Source organism: Falco naumanni, chromosome 5, assembly GCF_017639655.2.
Source record: "Falco naumanni isolate bFalNau1 chromosome 5, bFalNau1.pat, whole genome shotgun sequence".
Taxonomy (NCBI): Eukaryota; Metazoa; Chordata; class Aves; order Falconiformes; family Falconidae; genus Falco; species Falco naumanni.
Genome location: NC_054058.1, coordinates 12,883,264 through 12,909,188, shown reverse-complemented (window position 1 = coordinate 12,909,188; position 25,925 = coordinate 12,883,264). Strand labels below are relative to the sequence as shown.

Sequence of the window (25,925 nt, the reverse complement as noted above, 5' to 3'; positions counted from 1 at the left end):
CTGTTCTCCAGATGCTGGAATAAAATGCAAAGTACTTCTCCTTTTTCACTCTTAGTTTTATTATAAAAATCAACATTTCATTTGTTACAACTCAGTTTATAGTAATAATTGGAAAGGATTTTTGTACAAGGTTTATATACACCTCACAAGTAAAGCACTTTATTTTACAAAAAAAAAAAAAAAAAAAAGAAGTTAGTGAATGAGTGAATAGGGTTGACCAAATGTTGGTCATTATAATATAAATACATCCTTGCAAAGCACCATCGTACCAAGGTTGATGAACAAGAGACACCAGCTGGCTTTAAGACAATGACAAACAGTGATTAAAGCTTACAAAAAAAGAACAAACAAAACAAAAAACAAAAACAAGATTAAAAATCTGAAAGCAGCACCAGATCCTTCACTTGCAAACAAGGCTAATTCAGCTTAAGCCTGGTGGTATCCTCTTTACAAAAAGAGACTTTAGTTTTCCCTGGCTGACTCTTAGCTGGCCTGGCTTAAGGCTACAGCCATTTTAATCAGGACTTCAAAGCTGCTCCTTGTTCATGAAAAGAGGGGAACAAGACTGCTCTCCAATAGTTTCATCACACCAATCACCCTGCGTGCTACTAAAACAATCTCTGGCCCAAACTGAATATGGACAGTTCACTTTCCCTGCCCTGCAGAGTTTTGGAGTGGATCACCCAGTCCCTATAAATGCTATACTGGCATCATCCATGAGCTGCCCTTTTTGAAGATGGAAAGGAAATTGCCCATTTTGGATCACTACAGTATCACTACTGACTTTTTTAGAAAAACTGAATGTTTTGCTGCCATTTTCAAGCTATGAGGTCATTGCTAACTTATTTTCAAGGTGCATCTATCACCTGCCAATTAAGCTAAACATTAATTTTCAACAAATAACTCCACCAAAATACAATTTAAAAAAAATCTCATGGCTAAGAAAGCAATTTCTGAATAACAATGTTCAAATTATTTTTGCACCCAATGAACCAGCTATTCTTTTATTGTAGAAATAACAAGTAATCTGCTACATGCACAGTACCTGTTCAAAAGCAGATTCTGTCCATAACAATACAGTGAGACAAACATGCTCAAGACAACGTCTTGAAAAAAGTGATTGATTACTTCTTAAATGATATTTTGAAGAAGTCATTCAATTCAACAGCATGCATGACCAGGGAGTTCTGTAGTTCAAGCAGTTCCCCCCAGAATGGTGGTAATCAATTAATTCAGGGAGATTCGCCAAAAATAAGGAATGGAAATACTCGAATATTCAAGAGAGTGGACTTCTTTTCATCTAAGCACAGGCTTAACTGCTTTAAAGCAGAACAAATGAATCTGTGTTTAAGACTTACCGATCAAGCCATTTCTAGAAAATGGGCTATAATAAATAGAGAAGCAATGCACAACTGGAGACCAGACCACCACCAAAGCCCAGCGGTGCAATAAATAGGGATTTTCTGCATATACCTTCACTTGCAGTGCATTGTAGCACCTGCCGTGTCAAGCAGTTTGGGTGCAGTTTTCTTCATAATTTCGCTAGGACTACAACAGAGTAATTTTTATGTACGTACACTAAACAGAAGAGGTTTACTCAACTGCAAAATGGACTTCAAAACTAGGAGAACAGTATAAAAAAGTCCTTCCTCTTCTTTCTGGTATGACAAAGCATTAACTATCTGGGTTTAAAATACCAAGTATTCTGTTGTCTGTCTACAACTTGGCCAATAAACCCAGCTTACATGAGAAAGCAGGACAGCATTCGGCATCGGCACTCTGAGGGGCAGGGAGGCTGAATCTGCCAGTGGGGGACTGTGAATGTGTATGCACGAAAGAGAAAATTGTTAGCTTTGGGTAGATTCACATTCTCAAAGATACGTGTACCTGCATACATATACTTGTACATGCACATGGGGGGAAAATGTTATGGCAGTAAACTGGAATTTACAATACTGAAAGTTACAACTAACAGCAAAATGAATCCTTTGATATCAGCCAGCCTATTTGCATATTTTGCATTACTGTAAATTTCATTTAATGTATATGCACAGGTTGCATGAATTTACATTCACAGAAACGATCCTTTATTTCAAATGCAAATGTTATGTGCATGTTCCATTTATTGTACCTAAGTTCTTTTCAAATAAATATCTTTGTATTCAAGAGCAGTACAGACATGAGCAGTGCTCCTTACGCATGCATGCAGTACGACACGGTAGGCAAAATTTTAAGAGGCAAGATTAGGTCTCTAATGTAGCCGTTTAAACACGCTAAGCTCCTGTTGAACACGCAAAGGTTAGTTTCCAAAAATTATGCTGTAATGTCCCTTTCTGTTTTGTTTTTAAACTACAAAGGACTGTTTCTTTTCTGATTGGAAACAGCTGGCATGCTCATGACCAGCCAGCCAGCTATGAACACTCCCCAGGTGTCTACATGGAGGAGAAAATGCACAGTGAGTACTCGTGTTAATGCCTAACTGTGTATGTGCCTCATACTGCAAGATAAGGACATTTGGGCTTAGCTTAAAAGACAAGGAGCAGCTTCCCTGACATCAATGAGACCACTGCCATGCTAGTGCTGCAAACCCACCTCAGCGATCTCTTGAACTGACATGTGCGTGTTATCTACAGTTCTAACATCTTGGTCAATTTGAGAAGCAGGAGAAAGCATGATTGTCACTGAGGGGAAGAGAAAATATGAATCATGACTGGCTCAGTGGCAGAGTTGTTCATTCTCAATGTTCAATCCAGTCTATGGTTTATCCGCTGGGTTTATCCACTGGATGTCAGGTGTGCATACTAGTTGCATCAATGCTTTTGTAATTTGGAGATCTGCCCAAAAGGAACTTCATTGATCTTCAACTGTTTCAAAATTTTACCCTAGATTTACTGGGAAAATAAACATACTTGCAAAGGCAGATCACAGCTTCCCACTAAATAAATTCTTTGGTTAGTCCAGACAAGAAACAACCTACTCTCTATGCTGGTCATCTTCAGTGGGAAAATGTAGTCTGTCCATTTTCTCCCTTTTCATGTGAACCTCCAAGAGGCAGATCTCTCAAAATAACTGACCCACAAACTGAAACATATGTATCAAAAGACTTGATCAAATCCTACACCGAATTATACGTCCACCCCATTGATTTCAGTTGCGTTATGTGCGGACATAAACCAGCACAAGAAGGCAGGCAGGCAGCACAGCCCACATGCAGAGAGCATTTTTCTTCTAAAGAACCCTTGCTGTAGTTAACATAGTTATAAGTTTACCTGCGGGAAGTCCCCTCCATGAGGAAGCCTCAGTGGGGCAGTCCAACTGCACCAGAAAGAGGATACCACTCCTTAAACTCAACCACCTTAGAGTTTTTCGAACAGAAATTGGCACACTGAAAAAAGTATTTTGCAAGAAGAGACCATTGCCATCGCAGTACAAGCACTTGGACTGAGATACAACAATGCAATATTCTTCTGAGTTCATTAGTGCAAGTTTCCACATGTGAACCCCACATGGAATGCTGCACATGAAAAAATGTAAACAACAGAGAAATTTCTAATTCTCATCGGCGTGCCAGCCTCAACATCCCCCCATCCCAACACACCCACCCTCCCCCCCTTCATATAAATGGTTTCGAGTTCCCTTACAGTTCACAACACCCTCTGCAACATCCAACTGCTGGAGAACACAAATAAGCTTCTTCACCAGCAAGGAAGAGCCAGAAGAACAGCTACCACAATTCCTAGATACCTAGAATGAAGCTGGGCAAAAAATGTAGCATGCCAGATCCAGAGAACAACTGCAATAGCCTGGAGACCACCAAGGCTTTTTAAAGTTTCCTCAGGTATCTTGGACTACTAGAAAGACCCTTTATTATAGCTAGAATCCCAATGCCACTGTTTTACTGGAGCTGAAGCCAAGTGAGGCTCCATCACTCCAGATGAGCGGCAGTACTACAAGAATTACTTGTCACCAGTTCTGTCAACAGCATGAATTGAAGCCCACACCGCATTTTCAGATTAATTCTCTTTTAGTTGAAACTGGCTGGGAAACAAGCAACAGAGAACAATAAAACCTGAATGGCACCTCTGAAGAGTTGTTACACCCATACTATACCCAAAGGCTAGGAGGCAGAAGCTCCTCAGTACCTTTGTTTTGAGAGAGCAGACTCAGAAGGCCAAATCTTTGAAGGCATTGAGCACCTTCAATGGATTTGATGTCAATAGAAGGTGCAAATATATAATGCCATCTAAGACCAGGTATATTGTGAGCTCCACTACAGTCAAAGCAAAATCAAAACACTGCATTGGAGTGAAAGAGGAGTTAATATCATCCTAGGTTGCCCCTCAACCTACACAAATAATGTTTTCACTTGATTATATACTCTCCCTGTCAAAATCACCATGGTGATGCTGACAGGAAAAGGGGCTAAATATGATAATATACAAAAATAGAGATGTGAATATAAAATGGTTTGGTTAAGAATATCTTAAAATTTGACATTCACAGCGGTTAATACTAAAGTATTAAACTCACACCACGCAAAAGAGGAGGTATGTCAAAATCATACTGAGAAAAAACTGGCTTTACCTAACACAAAGAAATCACGAGCAGTTAATACAGTATGGGAACCCCTTCCAATGATCAAAACATCTATTTTTTTAATGGATAGTTGCTCCACTGAAAGTTAAATGCTTCCTTACTAGGAAAAAATAATATATATATATTTTTATATATATGATTTGTATACTGTGATATCAATATACACTGAAAGTACTGCAAGGATATATTATTCATTTACAGTAAAACTAACAATCCATGGTTAAATTTATAGTTTATAAATATGCTGTCTATATTATATGTGGTACAAAAATATTTGACATTTTGTGGGCACTAGGTCAAAATAAGGTTTTCTTTTTTAAGGGACTAAAAATCATTCAGGTATATGCATATTACCCTTGTCAATTACGTGAAAATCGTACTGACCTGGTACAAAACAGAATCCTACTGTGTTGGCAAAATGAAGAAGGTAACACATAGCATGATACTTAACTGCATGACAAGGCTTAGGGAAAAAAAAAAAGAATTTACAGCAGCCCAGTTCTAGCAGTATTTTAAATAAGGATATCATGATTTAAAGTGACATGGGCAGGAAGAAAGGATGCAGAAGAGATGGGAAAAGCTAAACAGGAGCAAAAAAAAGCAAACTTTAAAATATACCCAACAAAAATCACTGAAATTCCAGAAGCAAGGAGACAGCTCTAAACATCCTAGTTTGGTAAATGCATTAAGGAAAAACAGAGATGTATTCATTTAAAGAAGTGTGTAATTATTTGTCTGGATTCACTGCTACGATTGCTCCATTCCTGTAGAAAACAAAGCCCTTTGTGTAAGGTTAATATCTGTCCTGACTGTGTTTTCAAGTTTAACTTTAGCTGCTGGCCCCCTGCAGTTAACATAGAGGTTATTTGGCTACTTCCAAGTATCTATGGTATGCTGCTCTGAGACGGACTTCTTTATTATTAATTACTTTAAACATTTTTGGTATTGACAAACCCCACATATCACCTCGCTGGACAAGTAACACATCTCGGTCCTTCCATTTCCTTATGTACTCAGTCACTTCACTGGATTAAGGCATGTTTTTGTGTTCCATTTGCAAAAATAAAAACTTTTTGTACAAATGTCTGGGTTCTTTTATACAAAAATTTTTCTTCTTATGGCACAAGCAGCAGTTGCTGTTTAAGAAAATATATAAATATCCTTTTTTTTTTCTTCTGTACAAATATCTTCAGTATTCCTCCACCCCATTTAATAACATTTAACTGTACACTGTCCTACCTTATCCTTCGCTGAGAGCTCCCTCCCCCCTCCCCAGTAGAACATTTTGTATTTACATTTTCACGGTGGAGGCAGATAATGGGGCGGGGGGGCTACCCCTCATGAGGAGTCCGTGCAGGGGGACGGCGGCGGTGGGTAGAGATGGTGAGAGTAGCTCCGCTCCGTGTATGGGGAAGGTGGGCAGCTTTCATAGTTCTCCTCCGCTGACAGGTACTGGCTGCGCGGAGTGGGTGGCGGGGGGACGGGCTCTGAATCATAGTTCAAGTCACTGGTATAGCCCTTGGCCGTCGCTGCTGTGACCCTTCGGCTGGGGGCATAGTCACTGTCACAGACATCCGTGCTGCAGGGCGTCGTGGGAGGTGCAAAATGCCGGTAGCTGTAAGGCCTGTAGCTGCAAAGGGGAGATTTATGGGAAAAGTGTCGGCATATAGAAAGATAGTGCATTTTGAGCGAGGCACACGCAAACAAGCAAGTGTCAGATAAACCCAGGTGGAAGAGGAGAGCAGTATGTACACAGCATCACATGCATCTCCTCTTTCTTTTACTCTGTGAACTCACTAACTCCCCTGCAGAAGGTCCACCTTTGCAGTACAGTGTCAGTCAAATTATAGCCATTAGTGAAAGGGATGCTAATTATGAATTATCTACAGACAACAGGCTCCCTAAGGACTTTCTTGAGGTAGAAAAAGTTGCTCCTAAGACAGCAGGGCAGGAAGGGCATAGGGGTGGGCAGGAATAGCTTGTATTGTAATTATATGGAGAAGATATTCTGTTTCCATTATGCAATTTATGGATATTAACTTCCAAGGCCATACAGGGAGCCTGAAAATCACCTGGCACATTCATAGCAGTCATGAGAACCACTCACCAGAGCAGTAATTGGTATGGAATTCCCAAAGGCTGCTACCACAAAATGTCTTCTAAAATGAGCATGAGCCCAAGAAAACAAATTGGAAAGGGAGGTGTTTGGTAGCTACAACTACCAGCATCACCAGTCAGTTGCTGGAGGTGGGTGGGGATGCAGCTCCTTTATATTCAGGTCAGAACGTTAGGAAAGACAGGAAGATCAGAAGCAGCAAGGCCAGGGTTTATTTTTGGGTGGGGGAGCATTTGGAAAACATTCAACCCTACGCTACATCCCTAATACCATTTATAATACTTAAAGTCACATCAGCTAACCAGCGATCAGCATGATTCATGCTGGTGCCAAAATTTGGGTTTCTTTCATTAGAAAATTAGTCATCATTTTAAAAGATTTTTCATATGGCTGCAAGGCATCATTATAAACATCTGGTCTGACCTTCTGCACAACAGAGGCCATATTTTCTGCTAATGGAGAAGAGATGTCTTTTCAGCCCCAGAGACCTCATTATCCAAAAGCCCCCAAAGGCTCTGTGTTAGGGAGGCATTTCTTTCAGTAGACAAACATAGCGCGCTCTCCTCATTGACCAGATCTACTAGTGATTTGGGAGGGGAATCTTCACACCCTTGGGTAGTAAGTGTCTCTTTATTTTTGGTAACTAGTTATAAAATGATAATGAACTCTAGCATCTTACAGGGAAGGTAAGAAAGATACACTCAAGTGAACAGAGAGAAAGCTTGCATGCCCGTAAATATCAGTCAGAGAAAATACGCAAAAGGTTAGTAACCTTCTTCAGATATTAACCTGTAATATGTTAAATTAGAATTTCTATGCTTTATCTAGGCCGTAATATTAACGTTACTTCTGACCTACTGGCCTTTTATATTGCCAGCTTTCCTCCACATGGTGTTTGCCTATCATTTCTGATAACTGCATAACAAATTATTTATGACAGAAGCCTAAAAAAGGCATGGTGCACTTCAGGGTAAGTATGTTTGGCACAAAGTTATCACGGTACCACGTCTCTTTTGGCATTCAGCTAGTTTTGTGATGAACGTTGTCATTCCTCCTAAAGCAATAATACCCAAGAGGTGTACCACTAACCCACTTACTGCATGATTTACCTCAAACAGGGCTGCACGTATACACGCTTTGGTGACACAGTACGCGTGAATCCATTTAAGCACCTGTTTCAGCACTTGCAGAATTAGGGCCTTTGACTGTAGTTCTTATAGAGCAGAGGTTGTCTTTATTCTGCATTTTCTCCACTAACTGGAGATCTTGACAGAAGGTATCGTAATAGTAATTACCTGTAGGATCTATGAGTGGATGGGCTATTTGAAGAATAACCAAATTCCATGGTATAATGTGAACGTTCAGTAGCTGGTGATGGTGGTGGGTTCAAAATCTAAGGGGGAGAAAATAAAAAAGCCAGTTAAAAAAAAAAAGATGCGAAGGATACTCAGGAAAACATCAGTTATGAATTTTCTTTTTAGTACTGTTAAATAGAAACCTTAAGCTAAGAATTGCACGTATAGCCCCTCCCAACAAACAGGGTTTTTCTTCTGTTTATTCCCCAGTTCCTTAACAGACACTGGAAATGCCGCTTGTTACTGTTCCCATAGAAGCTATTGCTAAGCTCTTCTCAAAAAACGCTGACTGCTATTGCTATTTTGACATACCCAGAGCTGAAAAGGAAAGTTGAAGCTATAGCTGTTCAATATGAGATTGTCACTAGGGATACCACTGCCCTAGGCAAACCGGCAGGTGTCTGCTCCTGCTAGCTGTAGTCCTCAAGTATTATGCTGTTTATAATACTTGCAGTGTGCTGTCCAGGGCAAGTATTTCTTCCCTATACAGGCATGCTCATACTGCACGAACAATTATTTTGATTAATTTGAAGATATAACATGATGAGTTGATTCCTGGAACTGGAAACAGACAGTTGAAGATTTCAGCCTGCACTGTCTAGGCACGTAACACTCGATAGTGGCTTGGTGGACTTCATATAAAAGTATCTAAAAGAACAACCATGGATGTTAGAAGTAAAGAGACAGGGAGCCCTCTAGGGCTGGTACCAACTTCTGTAGAGCATCTAGCGCAGCACACGAGGAGTAGTATGGAGTTGCAAGACACTTGTTTATTTATCTGTCACTTGCAAGACACATGACACAAAAACTTCAGTTTAATTCCTTGAAGGGTCTATACAGAACCAACCATAGTTTTACTTCCAGAGGCACACGGCAGAGTATAATGGAAAGAGATTGCTCTGCTAGAGCTGCTCAACATTTATAGGGATTTTTTCATCCCTATAATGTTCAGTCTAACATCTTTTTCTGGCACTGAGCTCTCTCACAACTTTTTAGAATTAATAGGAATTTCCTATACTGTTTTGGAAAAAGACTATCTCCTCTCTCTTGCTTTTCAAATTCACTTACTCTATGTTCAAACAACTTTATTAGACTAAAAATTCAAACCAAAACATTTATCTATCAATTAATTATCCTCAGAAAGAAACTGGCACTCCCCTGAAAGTTATTAAAGGCCTATGAATAATGGAATGACTTACTGGAGGAAAGTAAGTGCCTTTGGTACTTGAAGAACTACTGGAAGAGGCTCCAGTGACATGGGCTCTGTCATAGGGTGGCCCGCTGCTCCCTCCCATAATGCTGAGGGAGCTGATCACAGATTTACCTCGAGACATCCCTGAAGAACAAAAATGTATGTCAATATTCAATTTTTTGAAGCAAACAGAGAAAAGAAAGCTTTAGAAAAAAATAATCTTAGAGGATAAGCAATATAAGCACAACTCCTAAAATCAAAACTAATCTTCTTGGTATTAAGAGCAAATTTAGTGCTCCTTGACAGATAACTGGAATGAAGACTGTCAGGGAATAAACATATTGGTTCTGTGTTATCAGCTACTCAACTGCAGGACTTGGCACTGGGCTATACTAGAACTGTGTGAAGACAAAACATTTCTTTCACTTGAATGGCTGGAAAAGACTTGAGAGAACAGGCATTCAGGCACTATTTCTATGCCTCAGAATAAAACATGAAACTGACTCTGACCACCTCAACTGAGCAACTGAAATTTGTGCAAGAGGAGAGGCAGTTTGTGTTCTTTCATTTCGACACTGTTAAGTGAGCTTTTGCTACTGGACTGAAGCATGCTGGCAGAGTCCAAGCGGGAAATGGAGAGGTATGCCACTGTGCTCAAAATAATGGTGAAAATTCTGCTCAAAGACTCTCTTTATGAAAGCAGGTTATTACAGAAAGCAAAGAAATTTGGTGCATTATTTTAACCCTGTAACAGCCTAACAGCACCTCCGTGTTCTGACTGGAACCTGCTGGATCCAAAGCTATGTGTTACAGTACATATTTAATAAACACATGCAGAAGCAATGCGTACAAATAAAGTTCAGCATTGCCGTTAGGTCTTATTTTTTAAACAGCAGCAGCAGCATGTGGTTGGATTGGTGTTGGAAACTTCATCATCAAACGAAATAAGCTGAAACCACCGTTCTTGCTGGTCATTACAGACTTTACAAGAAGTTTCACAAGTACACAAACCCAGTCTAAAAATTTAACAAGAATAGTTACATGATGTTTAAAATCCCATGAATATAACGCTGTGTAACTTTACCCTGTACCGTCAAGACACCTTGCTGACGCTGTAATAGTCCAAAAAGAGGCTTCTTTAATAGCAAAATAAGGGAACTCCCACAGCATGTGTATCTGTTTGAGCTTATGGTTCTGCAAAGTCTCTAAATGCTTGTGAATAGCATAAGTAAAATAACAGTTTGTTATTATAAAGGATGGGGACAAGCCTTGACAGCCCTGGCTTCGAACAGCTTCCAGGAACCATGCATCTGGAATGGACATCTCCTGTGCATATGTGGACAGTATGATCACATCCATTTATTTACTCACCAGGAAGAGACCCTGACAAAGAGCTTGGGTGAGGCACATAACCAAGGGGTACAGAGGCTGGTCCATGCACCACATAATCATTGGTCATTGTTTCCCCGTCTCCCTTCATGCGTGGGCACAGCACCCTCTGGCAGATGAAGTACATTGCTCCAACCACAAAAACTGTAAGGATCACACCAATGATGGACCCTATTGTGTTGTTGGGCTGTGGCGCAGGTTCCTCTGTTGTATCTAGAAGGAAAATCAAACTGTGTAAGTTAATCCAACAGCTTCATCTACCAACATCAGTTTTCCTGACATCTATCTACACAGGAAAAATAAAAGCCTACTCTTCTGTAGGCAGACAACAGCTTTCAAATTAATATATGGAAGGAACAAACAGGCACCGGGACAGGTCTATTTAAAGACTCTGAGTGCCCATAAGGGCTACCTGTGCACAAGATGATCTCCACACATACAGAGAGGTTTTTGAATCACAAATGGCAGGAAATGAACAGTACATGCATGTGCAGGGGGGTTGCTGAACCAGGTCCTGATCTTCATGCTGGCAGGCAGGGCTATCCTTTGAACTTGATGAATAAGACCTGCAGCCATGACTCCAGATGGCACTGTGCTGGGGACTCCAGTTATGCTTTTTCTTGTCACTAAAGATGATGACAACTAGTTTTCATGTTGTACCTTATCATATAAACACCTAGGTTAGCACTCTGTAACAAACTGGCAATCCCTTATGTAACATTCACTTATGCTGAACCACAGAGGTGACGCACCAATGATGAATTTTGGGTTTGCTGCCATTTATTAAACACCTAACCTACTCCACATCTGACCCACACTGATGGTTACAGATGTAGCTAAGCATCAGCTTTAGAGGTGCCATCCTTATGAGGAATCTATATCTGAAATGATTAAACAGTCAGAATGAGTGGCTTTCCCTACAATACCAATTCTAAGCAATGACATTTCTGGGAATAATTGACAACCCCCTGCCTGTGCTTCATGAATTTGACAAGAAAAGCAGACTTTAAAGTATTTTCCTGTTCTAGTCAGTGTTTTACATCTTATCCATTACTGCAAGTCTTTTCCTCAACACATTTTCTTCTCCTTGAACACCAAACCCACACTTTAACCAGCTTGTCATAGTTACAGAGGTAAGTAAACAGACTTCTGATCATACTGGAATAGGGACAATGACAACTACGGTCTTACTCTGGGTGGGATGATTTTCTGTCCTCCGTTACAAAACCAGAAAATATATGAACTATAATAAAGATAACTATACATATCTGTGATAACGTCTAATAACTTGGTAGCATGACAGAACACCTCCTATTGCTTCTTCTTAAGATCAAGGGCCCAACTCTGGCTTTGCATTTTCAAGTTATGTGTGTGTCAACCGTGATATATGGATCTCTAACACAAGAAGAGATGTCTCTATTTACAATTTCTTTTAAAGCATAGCCAGTGAAAATGAACCTTCAAGCTGGAATTTTAAAGGCAGTGGTTTTCTTGCACAGCCCTGGAGATTTCAAGGTAGGGGGTATCGTATGTTACAAATCATAAATCAAGCTCAGGATTACATCTTTTCAGATACAAAAGAAATTTTAGAATGTTTACTCTATAAACAGTGCTCCTCTGATTCCAGAAGCACCTGCTATTAACTCTCTGGATGAGAAAACCGTGAAGCAGAGCAGTTATATATAAAAGCCTCATGCTGCTTTTTAACACTGCATCAACTCAGCATACTAAAAGATTATAGTAAACCAAACCTTTTATTTATTTTAAAAGTTTAAAAAGGTAAGTGGAAAAATTAGTAGCCTGCTCTACATCAGAAACTAGTCATTCAGATCACTAGTTACTTTTGTTACTCCTACTCCACCATGTTTTGCATTAATTGCATGACAGCAGTTACAAACAGGAGCATTCATTTTGGGAACAATTAATTCAGTCTGGTTGGCAGAACGAAATCTAATTCATAGAGAAGAAACAAATTTTGGATGCTGCAATCAAGTCTCTAGTCTCAGGTTTTACACTTACAGCATCCTTGCTCATCTGAGCTGTCACTGCAGTCCAGGTTGTGATCACATTTCTTGCTTTTCCCGATGCACTGCCCACTGGCACAGCGGAACTGATCAGTTAAGCAAAGCACTGGAAAGAGACCCCACACACACCCCAAGAGTCAGTATCAAAGGCTTCTGCTCTTTAAAATGATTAAGAAAACAAGGCACCAAAGCATACAATCAGGAGCATCTTGGGAGAGCTTAGCCTGCTGCTAGCTTCATTTCTTGAAGCAGTGGCACACAAAGTCCCTCATGCCAACCACGCAGCAAAAGTGATTAAATGTTCTGTTGAGGATATTGCATATTAGGTGCCTGGTCCTTACTACCTATTTACAATGAGGACACTAAAAGATGAAAGTTACCTTGTCTAAAATAACTCAGAAGCAGAAGGCCACTGAGAACACAGACACTTATCCCAGGAAATGGTTATTGCAAAATTATTCTAAGGATCTCCAACTCTAAGCATTTACTGTAATATAAGAGAGAAGAATTAAGTTATTAAAAATAAATATGCCAAAACATGATAAGATTGTTTAAGATATATAAGTGCGGTTTCTCAATGTCCTTGTGCTCTTCCTGTAAACCAGAAAACTCCTTGATCATAGGACAATATATTTCACTTGACATTATGTTTTTAAACTGTAATGAAAGACAGAAGATAAAACTGGATCTTTGCCAGTACACTCAAAAAATAAGCTACCACTTTGGGAAAAAAGGTGCTGCAGGCAAGGTGCTGGCTGTTGTTGTTTACATGTATTTTTGCCTCCTGTTTCTCATAAATCCAGGAATTCTGTCTGACTTCAGTTGAATTAAGAAGTTAAACTAAAGGCTTTTCTGTAATCAACTTGAATACTCTGAATAACAGGGCCACTTTGAAGGTGATAAACAGCCCCTGGTCTAGTATCTCCAGTCGCTGGATGGCAGCTGGGAAGCCGACTTGCACAATGTATTTTCACGTCAGCATGTCACCTGGCTAAAAATCACCTTTCATCACACAGGAATTTCTGCATCAGTCTGTATGTTTTTATTTGAGCTGGAGCACATTTTTTGGAAAGAAATTCAGCCTTGATTCAAAGACCCTTAGACAGTCTCTTCAAAGAAGAAAAATGTACTGAAAGGATACAGAGAAGAGGCATCCTTTCAAGCTTACAAGTTGTCCCTACAAGTCTTCACTGCTTGCACAGTGGGTGAAAGGGCGAGTTTGCTCATGTTTCACATTGTATAATGGTGGGGTAGTTGAGATTCCACCAGCACAACCTGTCCTTCCTAAAATTAAAAGAACCTAACTCTCTGCAATAGCACTTCCCTCTGTAACGATGGCTCAAGTACTCTCTTTTGCTGTGCTCTATAGGAAGAAGAGGTCTCCAGAAATCTCATCTGTCTCTCACTCCTGCTTACTCCGAAATGCTTAACTTGGTTTTGTTCAGGTATTATAAAATAAACAATCTTAAGACTTTTACTCAGTACAAGGTACACAAAAAACTACGGCAAGGATTTGCTCCACTTTGTAATTCGCTCCCAGTTACCAATTCTTTAGAGCTTAAAAACATACCCTTTTTAAAATTTTCACAAACAGAGCTTAAACCACTGTACAGGAGATCAGTGTTATTTTCATTTCATAGGTGGAGAAACAAAAGTATGGAGTTGCAAAATAAATTCCCATTTAATAGACCAGTATAAAACCTAGCAGAACCTCAGATCCTTCCAAACGCTACTCAGCAACAACTTTGGCATTTATCATAGTGTCCCTGTGACAGCTCTATTTTCATCACACTTCAAAAGATTCTCTGTACCTTCGCAGTTCTTCTCATCTGAGTTGTCCTGACAATTTGCTTCTCCATTGCACCGGAGGGCACTGTCTATGCACTGTCCACTTTCACACTGGAACTGGGTGTCTGAGCACACTGGGCAGTTCTTTTCATCACTGTGGTCCTCACATTCAGTGAAACCATCACAGCGCCAGGCCACTGGGATGCAGTCAATCTCGCCTGTGAAACAGGTGAACTGCTGAGGGGAGCACGTTGGTGGTTCTTTAAAAATCAAGCAAACAAAGAAAAATTAAAAATCCAGATGAACAAACAGCAGATCAGGACAGGTAAGGACAAGAGCTCAGCTGCTTTCATTTATCAACATGACAAACATGCCAGATCATAAGAGAACTTCTACCCCCACTGCCTCCACAGTCATTTGTGCAGATCTTGAGTCCATGTGACTGATGCAGGCTCACATTGATGGAGGCTCATTAGACAAAGAACAAGAGGAACAGAGAAATATGCACACTCAAAACACAATTATTTTCCTCCCTTCCCACTTCAGCTTCTTACACGCTTCTCTTAGGTCTTCAAAAGTCTTCTTTTAAAGTAAACACACTTTTCTAGTCCCGCTTTCCTGCAACACCACTGTATTCGCAGCCGATGGCTCACTTTTTTAAATGTTCAACAGTCATTGCATAGAAAAAGTTAAAAAGATGTAATGCGCTGCAGATGGATGCACTGTGACTCAGTGTCTAGTTATGTGCCCTCAACAGTTCTGTTCAGTCAAAATTCTTTTAAAACAACAAAAAACTGCTCCATCTAGTCAATTCCCACTATCTCAACACAGCTGTGAGCGGTTATTTAACATTTACTACAGTAACTGTTAATCTCATGCAGTAAGTGTGTGTGGATTTTTTTTTTTTTACACCCCACCCCCCCCCCCCCCCCCCCTTTTGGCCTGGTATTAAATTTGCTCTGAGAAAATATCTGGTTTATGTTAGCTCTTGTTCCATTGTAAGACCACACGTCGCCTTGATGGCAAGAAGATTGCATAATAAATTCATTCAGTATGATGGCACAAAGAGAGGCAAGTACCAAAGTGCCTCTTCTCTCCCCCATTTCAACCCCACCCTTGGAGACAGCAGGGTGTAGACTATAGTGGCCATATCGCCATGGAGGGGGCAACTTGCCCTTCTGAGACTGCAGTTGAGAAAGACATGCACAGGGTGAGTTTGAGGAGGACAACAGAGAAGAATAAAATGGCACAGACATGACGCAATATGCCAGAATGAGAAGCTACTACTGTTTGAAAAAGAAGAACATACAGAATGATAGAAAAAATGTAATAAAAATCATACAATTAAAAAAATCAAGTTGAAATAATTCAGTGGTCTTCAGCAGAAAGGATGAAGAGAAATTTTTATTCAACAGTCAATGAGTGAATTTTTTATTTTCTCTTACTCCTCCCCAGTAATTGCGCATTTAGCTGAGGGAAAGGCAAAGAGGTCACCATGTAAAAGCGTATAACAGCACCTGGGGCACTGCCACATTCTTTCTGCTCAGAAGCCAGCCTTAAAGATGGAGACATACCTCCAACCCAGAAGCTGAGAGCTCGGTGACACAAAGCACGGGAAGGACTTACCTCCGCAGGACAGCTCATCCTGCAGCAGAACAAGGTGGACTGGGCAAGAGCAGCGTGTGGTGCCATCGCCCTTCACGATGCAAATGTGAGAGCAGCCACCATTATCTTGAGAACAAGGATGTTGTCCTGTGATTTAAAAGTAAAACAGGCAAGTGCTGACAAGAAATCCCCACCTCTCTTCCGACCTTTCAGTGATTTCTTTGGACTCACAGGACTCCCTTCATTACTTCCTCCCCCCTGGGGAGAGCACTACTAAAAACAACTCAGAAAAAGTTGTATTTTGTTCTGTGTATCTTTTCCCTTTACACACAGCAATAGTTACCACACACATAGGTAACTGTCCATGATCTGAAACAAGGTAAGAATCATACCATGGGTTCTACTAAAACAGTAGCCAGAGTATTTTGCTTCTTGTGTTAGGCAGAACTAGTTCTCTGCAGCAAAAATAGTAACATTAGTAATATGAAAAGATGCTTTGGATTCCACACTGCTTTTTCTCTATCAAAGACCATTAGAAAAGTAAACTTTTCTAATTTATGAATTCTGAAGCTTCCACACGGTCTCTATAACTCAAATTAACATGCTCTAGATAAATATAACTCTTCATTTTAATGTTTAATAAGGACAACATATTTCTCTTGGAACTCCTGACAGATTTACTGAGACTAATAGCAAACAAAACTAGTAGTAGTCTGCACTGATGCTTTAATTAAACATCCCCAGACATTTTTCTACATATTTCTCCAAGGCATGCACCACAGCCTATTAACCAGGCCTATTTCCTCCAGGATGATGGCAGCTCCTCTGCTTTAACCATCAAGCTCCCATCATTTCAAGCACATTTTTGATGGGGGGAAGGATATATCCTGGTAAACAGAAAACTGGTAGAAGTGCAGCCGTGTTCAACACAAATTGTTATTTACTACACACTTCCTTAGTGCAATGCAATGTTGCTCTTCGGTCTTTTACTTTCAATATGAATTGTCACCAACAAAAATGTTCACCTTGCCTTTGAAACATTTATTGTTAAGTAAAAGGCCCTGAGAGCTGCGCTTGTCTAAATGGAGTAAACACCTAATAATGACTCACTAGTGTGATCCACAAAATCCTCCACTAGGAATAACAGGACGTTTCCTCTGTGTCTACACTGTCAAATGCCAGGTGCCTGTATGGAACTACCCATAAAGTTGTCATCAGCAACAAAATGTGATGCTGGGTTTGTGATAAGATTTCCAGTCCATTGCTAACTGCCTGAAGGAAACAAACTTAATTGCACCCTGGCAATGTACAGACACAAAATGATACCAATTTCTGGCCCCTTCGATTTGCACTGGCATTGATCAGTGGCAAGGCAAAAGAGGCTCATCTTGCTGCAGCCTCTCCTTGGCTTGAGCCCCACAGGCACTGTCTGCACTTGCAAACAGGGATTGCACTTACTGTATTCCTGAATATTGAGCTCTTTCACAGCATGGATGTCACTGAGTTGTGCAATACGGGCTTGGACCTTTGTACGTCCTTCTCGACCAGTCATATCAATCTTTTCAATCATCTGCTGTTGCCTGTCAATCCAATACAGCCAGTTTTCAAATACGGTTAGTCCCACAGGCTGCAAGATATTAGAGTCTTCCAAAACGATCCGGTTAGCACCTGCAGAAAGGAAACAGTAGTTTAGCTCAACTAGAATAAAATTAAATACTATCCAAACATTTTCTACACTACTCCACTACCTTCTGTTCCTTTTACACTACCAGGTAAGCCTACTATAAAAGCACAACCAACTCTGGGTCCTTGATGCAAGACTGATGCATTGTGCATCAGACAGATGATCATTTTTTTTCTGCTTTCATCAAGACAACAATTTTTGAGCTTCAAATACATTTACTGTATTTAACAAGCATCTGGAGTTGTGGGGCTCAGCTCTCATGAGCCTCTCCAGTCTTTATCAATATGATGGAAATTGGTAATTCTTTTCATTCTTCTGTCCTTTTTTGGAGAGATTAGCTGCTTTGTCTTGGCATACAACAGGGAATAAGAAGACGGATTATTAGCTTGAGTTAACTAATACAAGATAAAATCAAAATGAAGACAAGATAGTTAGTACTTCTCACATGAATGATGAGATTAAGGTAAACACTTGACTTATGACTTCCTCATATTCTTTCAACTACATTATTTTCACTAAGGTTTTGATGCTAAATTGGGAAACACTTGTTTCTTCCTAGCGAAGATTTACTTTCCTCAATTTCTTCAGCAATCATCAGTAGCAGCCACGAGGCTTTATACCTCTGCAGAGTATTTGTTGACTTTTATGCCAAATTACCCGGCATTAAATAGTCAAGAGCAACTGTCACATTTCACGGCTAACGCTCCACATAAACAGAAGACAGTCCACAGCTGTTTTAAAGGTATCATTAAAGACTGTCCAAAGACAGTGAAAACTTTGTAACTCACACACAGAAGGAAAGTATGCTATTCAAAACCTGAGAGAACAGGAGTGAGGTGTAATCTATGCTTTATTTTACATGATATGACATGGTCACTAACACTCAAATATTCAGCGAGGTTTATGAGATTCCGAACATAAAATTATTCACAAACATAAGGAACCTGCTTCAATTTTGAAATGCTGAGACAACACCACACAAGCTACAACTTAGGCCACAGCTTGAAAATTTACATAGAAATCCAGGTAATTCAGGTATCGGGGCTCACTGCTATGCTTGTTTTTCCCTTTTACTACAGCAAACAATAGCTTTGCATATGTTCATCCACAAAACAATTTCTAGTAATTTTTTATATTTTGTCCTGTATATTTTCCACAGAATAATAAAAAAAAATATCTACCACGTCTCTACCATATGCACACAAGATAATGTTATGGGACAAAAGGCACATATATTTCATGATTTAATAGTCTGCATAAGTTCTACTTATTGAAGTAGAGAATATAAGTATAGTAGAGAATATAAGAGTATATAAGTTGAGAATTTAATCCACAGTATGTCAGGGATGATGACTTACAAACAAATTCAGCTATGAAAATTATATTCATCTCCTTTTCATTAAGCACAGAACTCAGAAGTTAAGTAACCTTCCAAACATTTAGCAAGTGGTAACATCTAAAACAGAACAGGGGTATCAAATATTAATCCTCAGCTAGACTGGGCTCTCACCACCACTTTGAAACACCACCAGCAATGATCTGATTAAGAAAAGACGTTTATAGATTCTGTAGGAGGCTATACCCAGACTGATGTAGAAATGAATACACTGAGTGATGTAACTCAAACTAAGTAACTGCAACCGTCTATTAATCCTCATGAACATGACTCATTGTATAGGGAAAAGCTAAGGAACAGCAACCTGCATCTCAAGGAGAAGAAAAGCTAAGCTGGGAATAGGGGAAAACTGAAAGATGACAGGAAGGAATATAGTTAAAACTAAGACCCTGACCTTCCCAAATGTAGTCTGTATATGCCCTGCTCTGCCCTGCCCATGTCAATCAGAACAATATTCTGCAGTATGCTCCTAAAGCTCTGAAGCTTAAAATTTTCACTCCCTTAATGTCTTAATCTTTCTTTTTAATATTTGTAACCAAATGTAACTGACTATTTCTGACTAAACCAAGACACTGAAATCCCTCCTTCCATAAACCAACAATAAAATCTGAAGCTGGCTCATCAGGGCGCTAGTCCCCTTTATTGGGAATGTCAGATGAAAGGGAGATGTGATTAAGAGGAGCTTTGTCTCCTGGCATCAACATTCTCTCTCCAGCAATACCTTTTACAAAAAGACTTCAAAACAAATAAATACAAAAATCAGGACACACCCACAGCTCACTATTTCCAAATAAAAATTACTTAATTCCAGAATCATTAGACATTTCCAAATTACACTAATTATTCTGGAATAGAATAACTAATTTCCAAATAGTTTCCATGGTAGGGAGCTAATTCCAGTCATTTTTTCATAAACAACCCCTTAATCATGTGAAGAATCTGGTTAGCTTCAACAGGATCTCCCATTTGGGCAGCACAACCAAGTCCTAACTGCATGCCTGAAGGACACGGAGGAAAAGAACGACGGCATCACATAAACGACATTCTAGCTCTCCTTCTCTTTATGGGTACTGGCATCTACAGAGCTGACAGAGCAAAAGACAGTACATGTTTTTAAGAAGCTAACATGCAGAAGAATTACTCTGCCAGTCAAAAGAGCCTATTAATCAGCATTCCTAGGCACAGGAATGCATCTCAGCAGTTAGCAATTTATCGTGGTGATTATAACAGTCTATATTGCAGTGCAAATGCCAAAATGCAGGAGAGGTTCTGGCATGATTTTTTTTTTCTTTGTGCTCTTTGAAAATATGGTGAGCTTTTACTACACAACACCGGTGGATCCCATAGCCACATGTTTAAGAAGAAAAAACCCAAAAAGACAGAATCATTAAAAGCAGACTGAATTAGAATTTAGACCAATCTCCTTCTCTGGTGTCCTAATTTCTGGCAGATACAAAGAGAGAAACAAAGTATGTGTGATGTTCATCTGCCCATTTACTCATGCACACCCTGGATCTGGAATAGCCTAGAACATACCGAGATACATCATACTACATTGTTTCAAGAATAGTTTACAAACTCAGGTTATGTCCTTTGTTTTAAAATAGTAAACAATCAGGATATTGCAGTTCATTAGTGACCCTGACTCTTCCAGTGACACACCATGTGAATCACTGAAAAGAATTACTATCTTGCTAAGCCTCGATTCTAAGAATTTGAAAACTGAAATGCTTTCCAAAACAAAAGCTTATTTTAGCAACTTAATAAAAAGCTGAAAATCACCGTGGTGTCAACAGGATTACATGCTGCTACTTTGAACAAAGGTATCATGTCATCAGCGAAAGACATTACTACAAACTACCATAACTTTTGTTAAGTTTTCAAACTTGCTCACAGACTGCAAGAAGTGTGTCCTTATCTCCTTACACATGTACTTATGCTTCTAAGAGTAGAAAACACTCAGCTGAAGTATGACGACATGCGTTATTCAAGTTGGGGACGGACTTACTGCAAAGGAAGGAGAAATTCTGCCACTGCCCTCCACTAGCAGCAGCATGAGGGAGGCATATACCCCCACCACCTAACAGAGATGGCTATATATGTACTCAAAGTCCTGTCACTCCCAGCAGCAACATCCACCCCAATTTGCATCACAACAAATTACCACCGAAGCCACATGAGGCAGCTGAGCTGATCCAGCAGCTTGCTGGATCCAGCTAGCAAATAAGAGACATCTCAGTCTGTCTCACCCAGTCTGACTGTATGATATTCCCTCTTCTCTCGCTCCAGTTCTGGTTCCTTGCTGGACTCTTTCCTGAATGAATTCAGCTTTCCAAACCAACAGAACACTGTTCTCTACTTCTTTTTCCACATATTGTTGTCCGGTTATCGTTCTGCTTATGTGGTTAAGTGAGCTGAATCAAGTCATAGAGGAGGTCAGACAAGCCAGCCTTAGGGAGCAGGCAAAGAGAATTCCACAGCTGGAAGAGGGAGTTTATTGCCTTTTCAGTACAGAGAGATTTTAGATTTGCTCTATCCTCCTCACATCGTTTCACCCTAACTGACAGGTACCTAAGTGACCTGCACACCTGCTGCTTTAATTCTGCAGGAAAGATTTTTACACTAACAGGAAACTTCCCTCTGACTGACAGATTACTGTACCAAAACGAATATCTTTACAAACAACCCCCTCCCTCCCCTTTCCAAAACTGCTGCAATGTGTTTGTGAACTAACTTTGGGAAATCACACAAAGGTCTTGCAGTGAGAAACTGAAGTAAATAGCATGTGTAGTAATTAATAATGCAAATCATAGATAGAGGCATGAAACTGTAAAGGCACACTGCATGAATCATGCACATTCCCTGGCTGGGAATTTAGGGACCGATTAGAATCACAGTACAGGCTGTTTATAGTAGGAAGGAAAAGAAAGACACCTTTCTCTGCATTCCCCCACACCCACACCACACAAATGAATCACTGAATTAAAGTGCTACTCTACCTGAAAGGTCACTGCTTTCAATTCTCCGCAGGTCTGAATCAGCCCAGAACAACTTGCCCAGCTGGCTGTCAATAGCTAAGGCTATGGGCTTGCTCAAACCACTGAAAAAAAGGACCTCTCGTTCAGTTCCATCCAGTGCTGCTCTCTCAATTTTAGGAGACCTTTCCTGTAGGTTGGTGAAATACATGTATCTGGAATAGGAACGATTAGAGTTAAAAAAAAGATTATTTGATCTTTCCATATTTTCGCTGTATGACCAAGTCATCTTAACAAATGTCAAAGATAATTTATGTTCTGACAAACAGAAACCAACCTGTAGTAAGGAAACAATTTCATTCTCAAGACCCTCAGCCTGAATTTCCCCACATCACTATTTCAGCTACATACCCTTTCTCTGGATTCACCACAATGGCCCTGGGCCTATCTTGATCTCCTTTGAGCACCACTCCCATGGGTCTCCCATCCAGGCGTGTCACATTGATCACATTAGTAGCTTCGCAGGTCCAGTAGATATAGCGGCTGTAGATGTCAATGCTCAGGTCATAAGGCTGCATATCTAGGTTTTGATTGGGAACTGGACTTGTTACAACAGTGAGGCTCTACAAAGGAAAGAAAAACAATCCACAGAAGTGCATTTAATCTGATCTACTGTGAGCAATTTTGTTTGCTATGGATGCACCGCATCAAACTATTGCTCAGGAAAAGGAGGCAGCCAAAACACTATCATAAAGCAAGGAGACACCCAGGTCCAGTTGCCCCACCAACACCTTTGATCAGGTATAGACACTTAGTCCTGATGGTGTGTTGTAACAGCAATAATGTAAGTTGGTTCAACTCACAAGACTTAGCAAGTTTGACCAGTAAAGTCCAAATTATCTCTATGTTGAAATAGCAGGGTCAGCTTCTGCATTTCCTCTGCTTTTTTGACAACTCTTAAGTTCAGCTGGATATACCCAAACCCAGCACATTTAGCACTCTACAACAGAAACACGTCACCCCTAATTTCCAAAGCTGCAGCCGAACAGATGAAAACACGGGCAAAGTCAGGCCAGACAGCACCTGAAATTCTTGCCTCATTCTTCGCCACCATCACTGCCACCACACTTTGGGGACATAACGTAAGGATGAATAATAAATGGGAAGGCAAGTCTGCCAGACAGAAAAGACACCAACTAGCATATGACAGTGACTTTGGAGCACTTCTAGCTAACACCCTTCTGCTTCAAAGTTCTTGCCTTCTACTGGTCCAGACCTCTGGACTTCACAATCCTTTTAATATTCTTTTTTCTTCTTTAGAAAGAAACTACGTAGTGTCCCTATAGTGAAAGGTAAACCTAACTGACATCTTCCATGAACTTTTAAAAAAGTATGAACAGGATCAGTAACTCACAAAACATGGCCTTATATAATCTTTTTGGAAAGCTTCATGCTTTTGAGGTGAGCGGCCTCCACCCTCTCACCCTCAAATTAAACTTCACCAGAAAATTTGCCTAACTTTATTTGGTTTGCCACCTCTATGAAAGGGTGTGCCTACAAGTCTTACATTTGTTTATTTTGCTGAAGCTGGCAAAACCCTGGTGCCTTTGACTAGTTTTGGGTGTTAAATTATTTAGATATTCCAAAATTAAAACCATTGCTAAATTAAGAGTTAAGGCTGAAGGGCGTTCAGCAGGATCCAACTACCACCACACCCACCAACAGAAACCACACTGTCTTACAAGTTAAACTGAATATAGCACCTCTGTGTTGTTCATCTTAGTCTCCGTTCCTCCCTCTTTCAAAAGATCAGGAAGAAAAAAAACCCCTATTTGAAAATGTGAAAATGAGTAAGCAGTCATTGCTCACAATGAACCTCACTAAACCTGCATCACCTTTTTCCTTCTACCCCGCTCTATTTTTTCCTGTATCCCCCAGTCAAATACATTTTCCCAAACCTGGTACATCTCACTACAGGTCACTAGTTTCAGCCTCCTCGCTCGGTGGTTGATAACTCTCTTCCTGCCCCCACCAGAACCTGGGCAGCTTCAGACACAGCCATGTGCTCACGGAGTCCCATGCTCTTCATTTCAAAGTCAATGCCCCTGCCACTGCTCATTTGTGACCCTTCCATCTCTCTCATACACTCCATCTCTCCCAAAAGCATTCCCTTCCATGTTTCACTTCTCCCAAATAGGGGTTTCCAACAGCCCCCAGGCAAAAGACAGTGTTGAGCAAATAATGCACTGTGAACAATAGCATCTTTAAATTGGCCTTGTCTTCCATGTTTTATTTCTTACTCCACCTCCCAGACTGTTGGCTGAGGACTCCAGAAACTCCAGATGCCACTTGTTTGGCCAAGTGACAGCTAGTAATCAACAGGAAGTCTGTGTATCTAAATTATTCATGTACAATTATTCACTGTTGGGTGTAGGGCATGCCTTCCTCATCTTTTAGTAATTCCATCACCCGCAGGATACCTGACTGCCGTCTTCCTGTGCCTTCCGGATGATGTTCTGCCGAGAATCAATCCAGTACAGCTGCTTATCCAGGGGATCATAATCGATGGCTCGAACATTCCTGAGACTATGGATGGGGAGTATGATATCTGGACTCTGTTGCTCATCTATCACCATCCGATTAATTGCATTCTTCTGACTGAACAACAGAAAGGTTGTGGGAGCTTGATGGGTTAAAAAAAAAAAAAAAAAAAGGAAAAAAAGGAGGGTCAAAGGGTTACACATAGGAATAACATTGGGTATTTGTATGCTCAACAACAACGACTGTATATAATCAGGTAGTACCTATTATTCCTCTTCTCTCTTTTCCTTTGCCCCTCCCCCCCCTCCAAAAAAAACCCAACCCAAAACCCAAACCACAACCCAAAACCTAAAAATCCCAACCTTTGATAATTTTGGAAAGCCTTTCAAATGACCCCTGTTTACTATAAATATCTGAACACAGATGCGACAGGCAAATAGAATTCTGTAAGTCGTAAGACTAATGAATGCAAAGCGTTCTGTCAAAATCACCCGAAGAACCACCATCAACCATGCCTCTCAAAGAACTGTCAATTTTCTTTCTAAAGGGGTCCCAGGGAAATGCAGCTCCGCTCTTTTGAAGTTGAACCTTTTGCTAGGTACATTCCTGCTTGCAGAGGAAACTGAGCAAAAGCCAGCACCGGTTCCTTATTTAGAGGTCCCTGGGAAAAAAGACTGCCATTGCAGTGGTTCACTCCTGTTTCCACAGAGTGTCTTTCTGCCTGCACTGGAATGGAACAACTACTGATTCACAGGAAAATCCCTTAGGTGAGCACAAGGCTGTGTTTTTGGAGAAAAAACTATTCACTCTTCTCAGACTTAGGTATCTCTCTTATTTCTAGGTACTCATACGGGAACGCTAACCTGCAGTCAGGAAAAAAAAAATAAATCTGATGCTCTGCTCCAGCTTTCTAGATGCCCAGCAAAAATTTCCTGGACAAAAGATTTATTTTTTTCTTAGAAATACCATCAAATGTCATAAAAAAAAGACATTCCCACCCCATATAGCTGTAGTTTACCAGCCCTATCTTATAGTAAGTGTAAAAGGCATTTAATACATCGTTAAAAAAAAATTATCCCTGTATTACATAACTGGGTCAGAAATCAGAGGAGGTAGTTAAAGCATTTTCCCTTTTCACAGCGTTCTTTTCAATAATGGTCTACCTGGAGCCACTGCTGTGCAAGACTGCACAAGAGCCAGCAGCCAGAAATGCAGCTTGCAGCCTCCCTGAAGTCTGTACAATCAATTCTCTATAGCACAAGTC

At 40.3% G+C, this 25,925-nt stretch overlaps 1 protein-coding gene across 3 annotated transcripts in view; it reads right to left on the bottom strand.

The window, feature by feature from the left end:
- Positions 1-47: 47 nt before the first annotated feature.
- LRP6 (LDL receptor related protein 6) overlaps positions 48-25,925 on the bottom strand; it is a 128,118-nt gene continuing 102,240 nt past the window's right edge. The window contains exons 13-23 of one of the 3 annotated variants that reach the window (XM_040593928.1): positions 24,601-24,803; positions 22,532-22,743; positions 22,145-22,335; positions 17,524-17,733; positions 16,087-16,212; positions 14,484-14,678; positions 12,668-12,778; positions 10,631-10,861; positions 9,267-9,403; positions 8,008-8,105; positions 48-6,226 (exon numbers count right to left, since the gene is read on the bottom strand). In XM_040593928.1, coding sequence (XP_040449862.1) covers positions 5,935-6,226; positions 8,008-8,105; positions 9,267-9,403; positions 10,631-10,861; positions 12,668-12,778; positions 14,484-14,678; positions 16,087-16,212; positions 17,524-17,733; positions 22,145-22,335; positions 22,532-22,743; positions 24,601-24,803 — 2,006 coding nt within the window. In that variant the 3' untranslated portion in view covers positions 48-5,934. Of the gene's footprint in view, positions 6,227-8,007; positions 8,106-9,266; positions 9,404-10,630; positions 10,862-12,667; positions 12,779-14,483; positions 14,721-16,086; positions 16,213-17,523; positions 17,734-22,144; positions 22,336-22,531; positions 22,744-24,600; positions 24,804-25,925 lie in introns of all 3 variants that reach the window. The other 2 variants (XM_040593926.1, XM_040593929.1) reach the window with 2 other exon arrangements.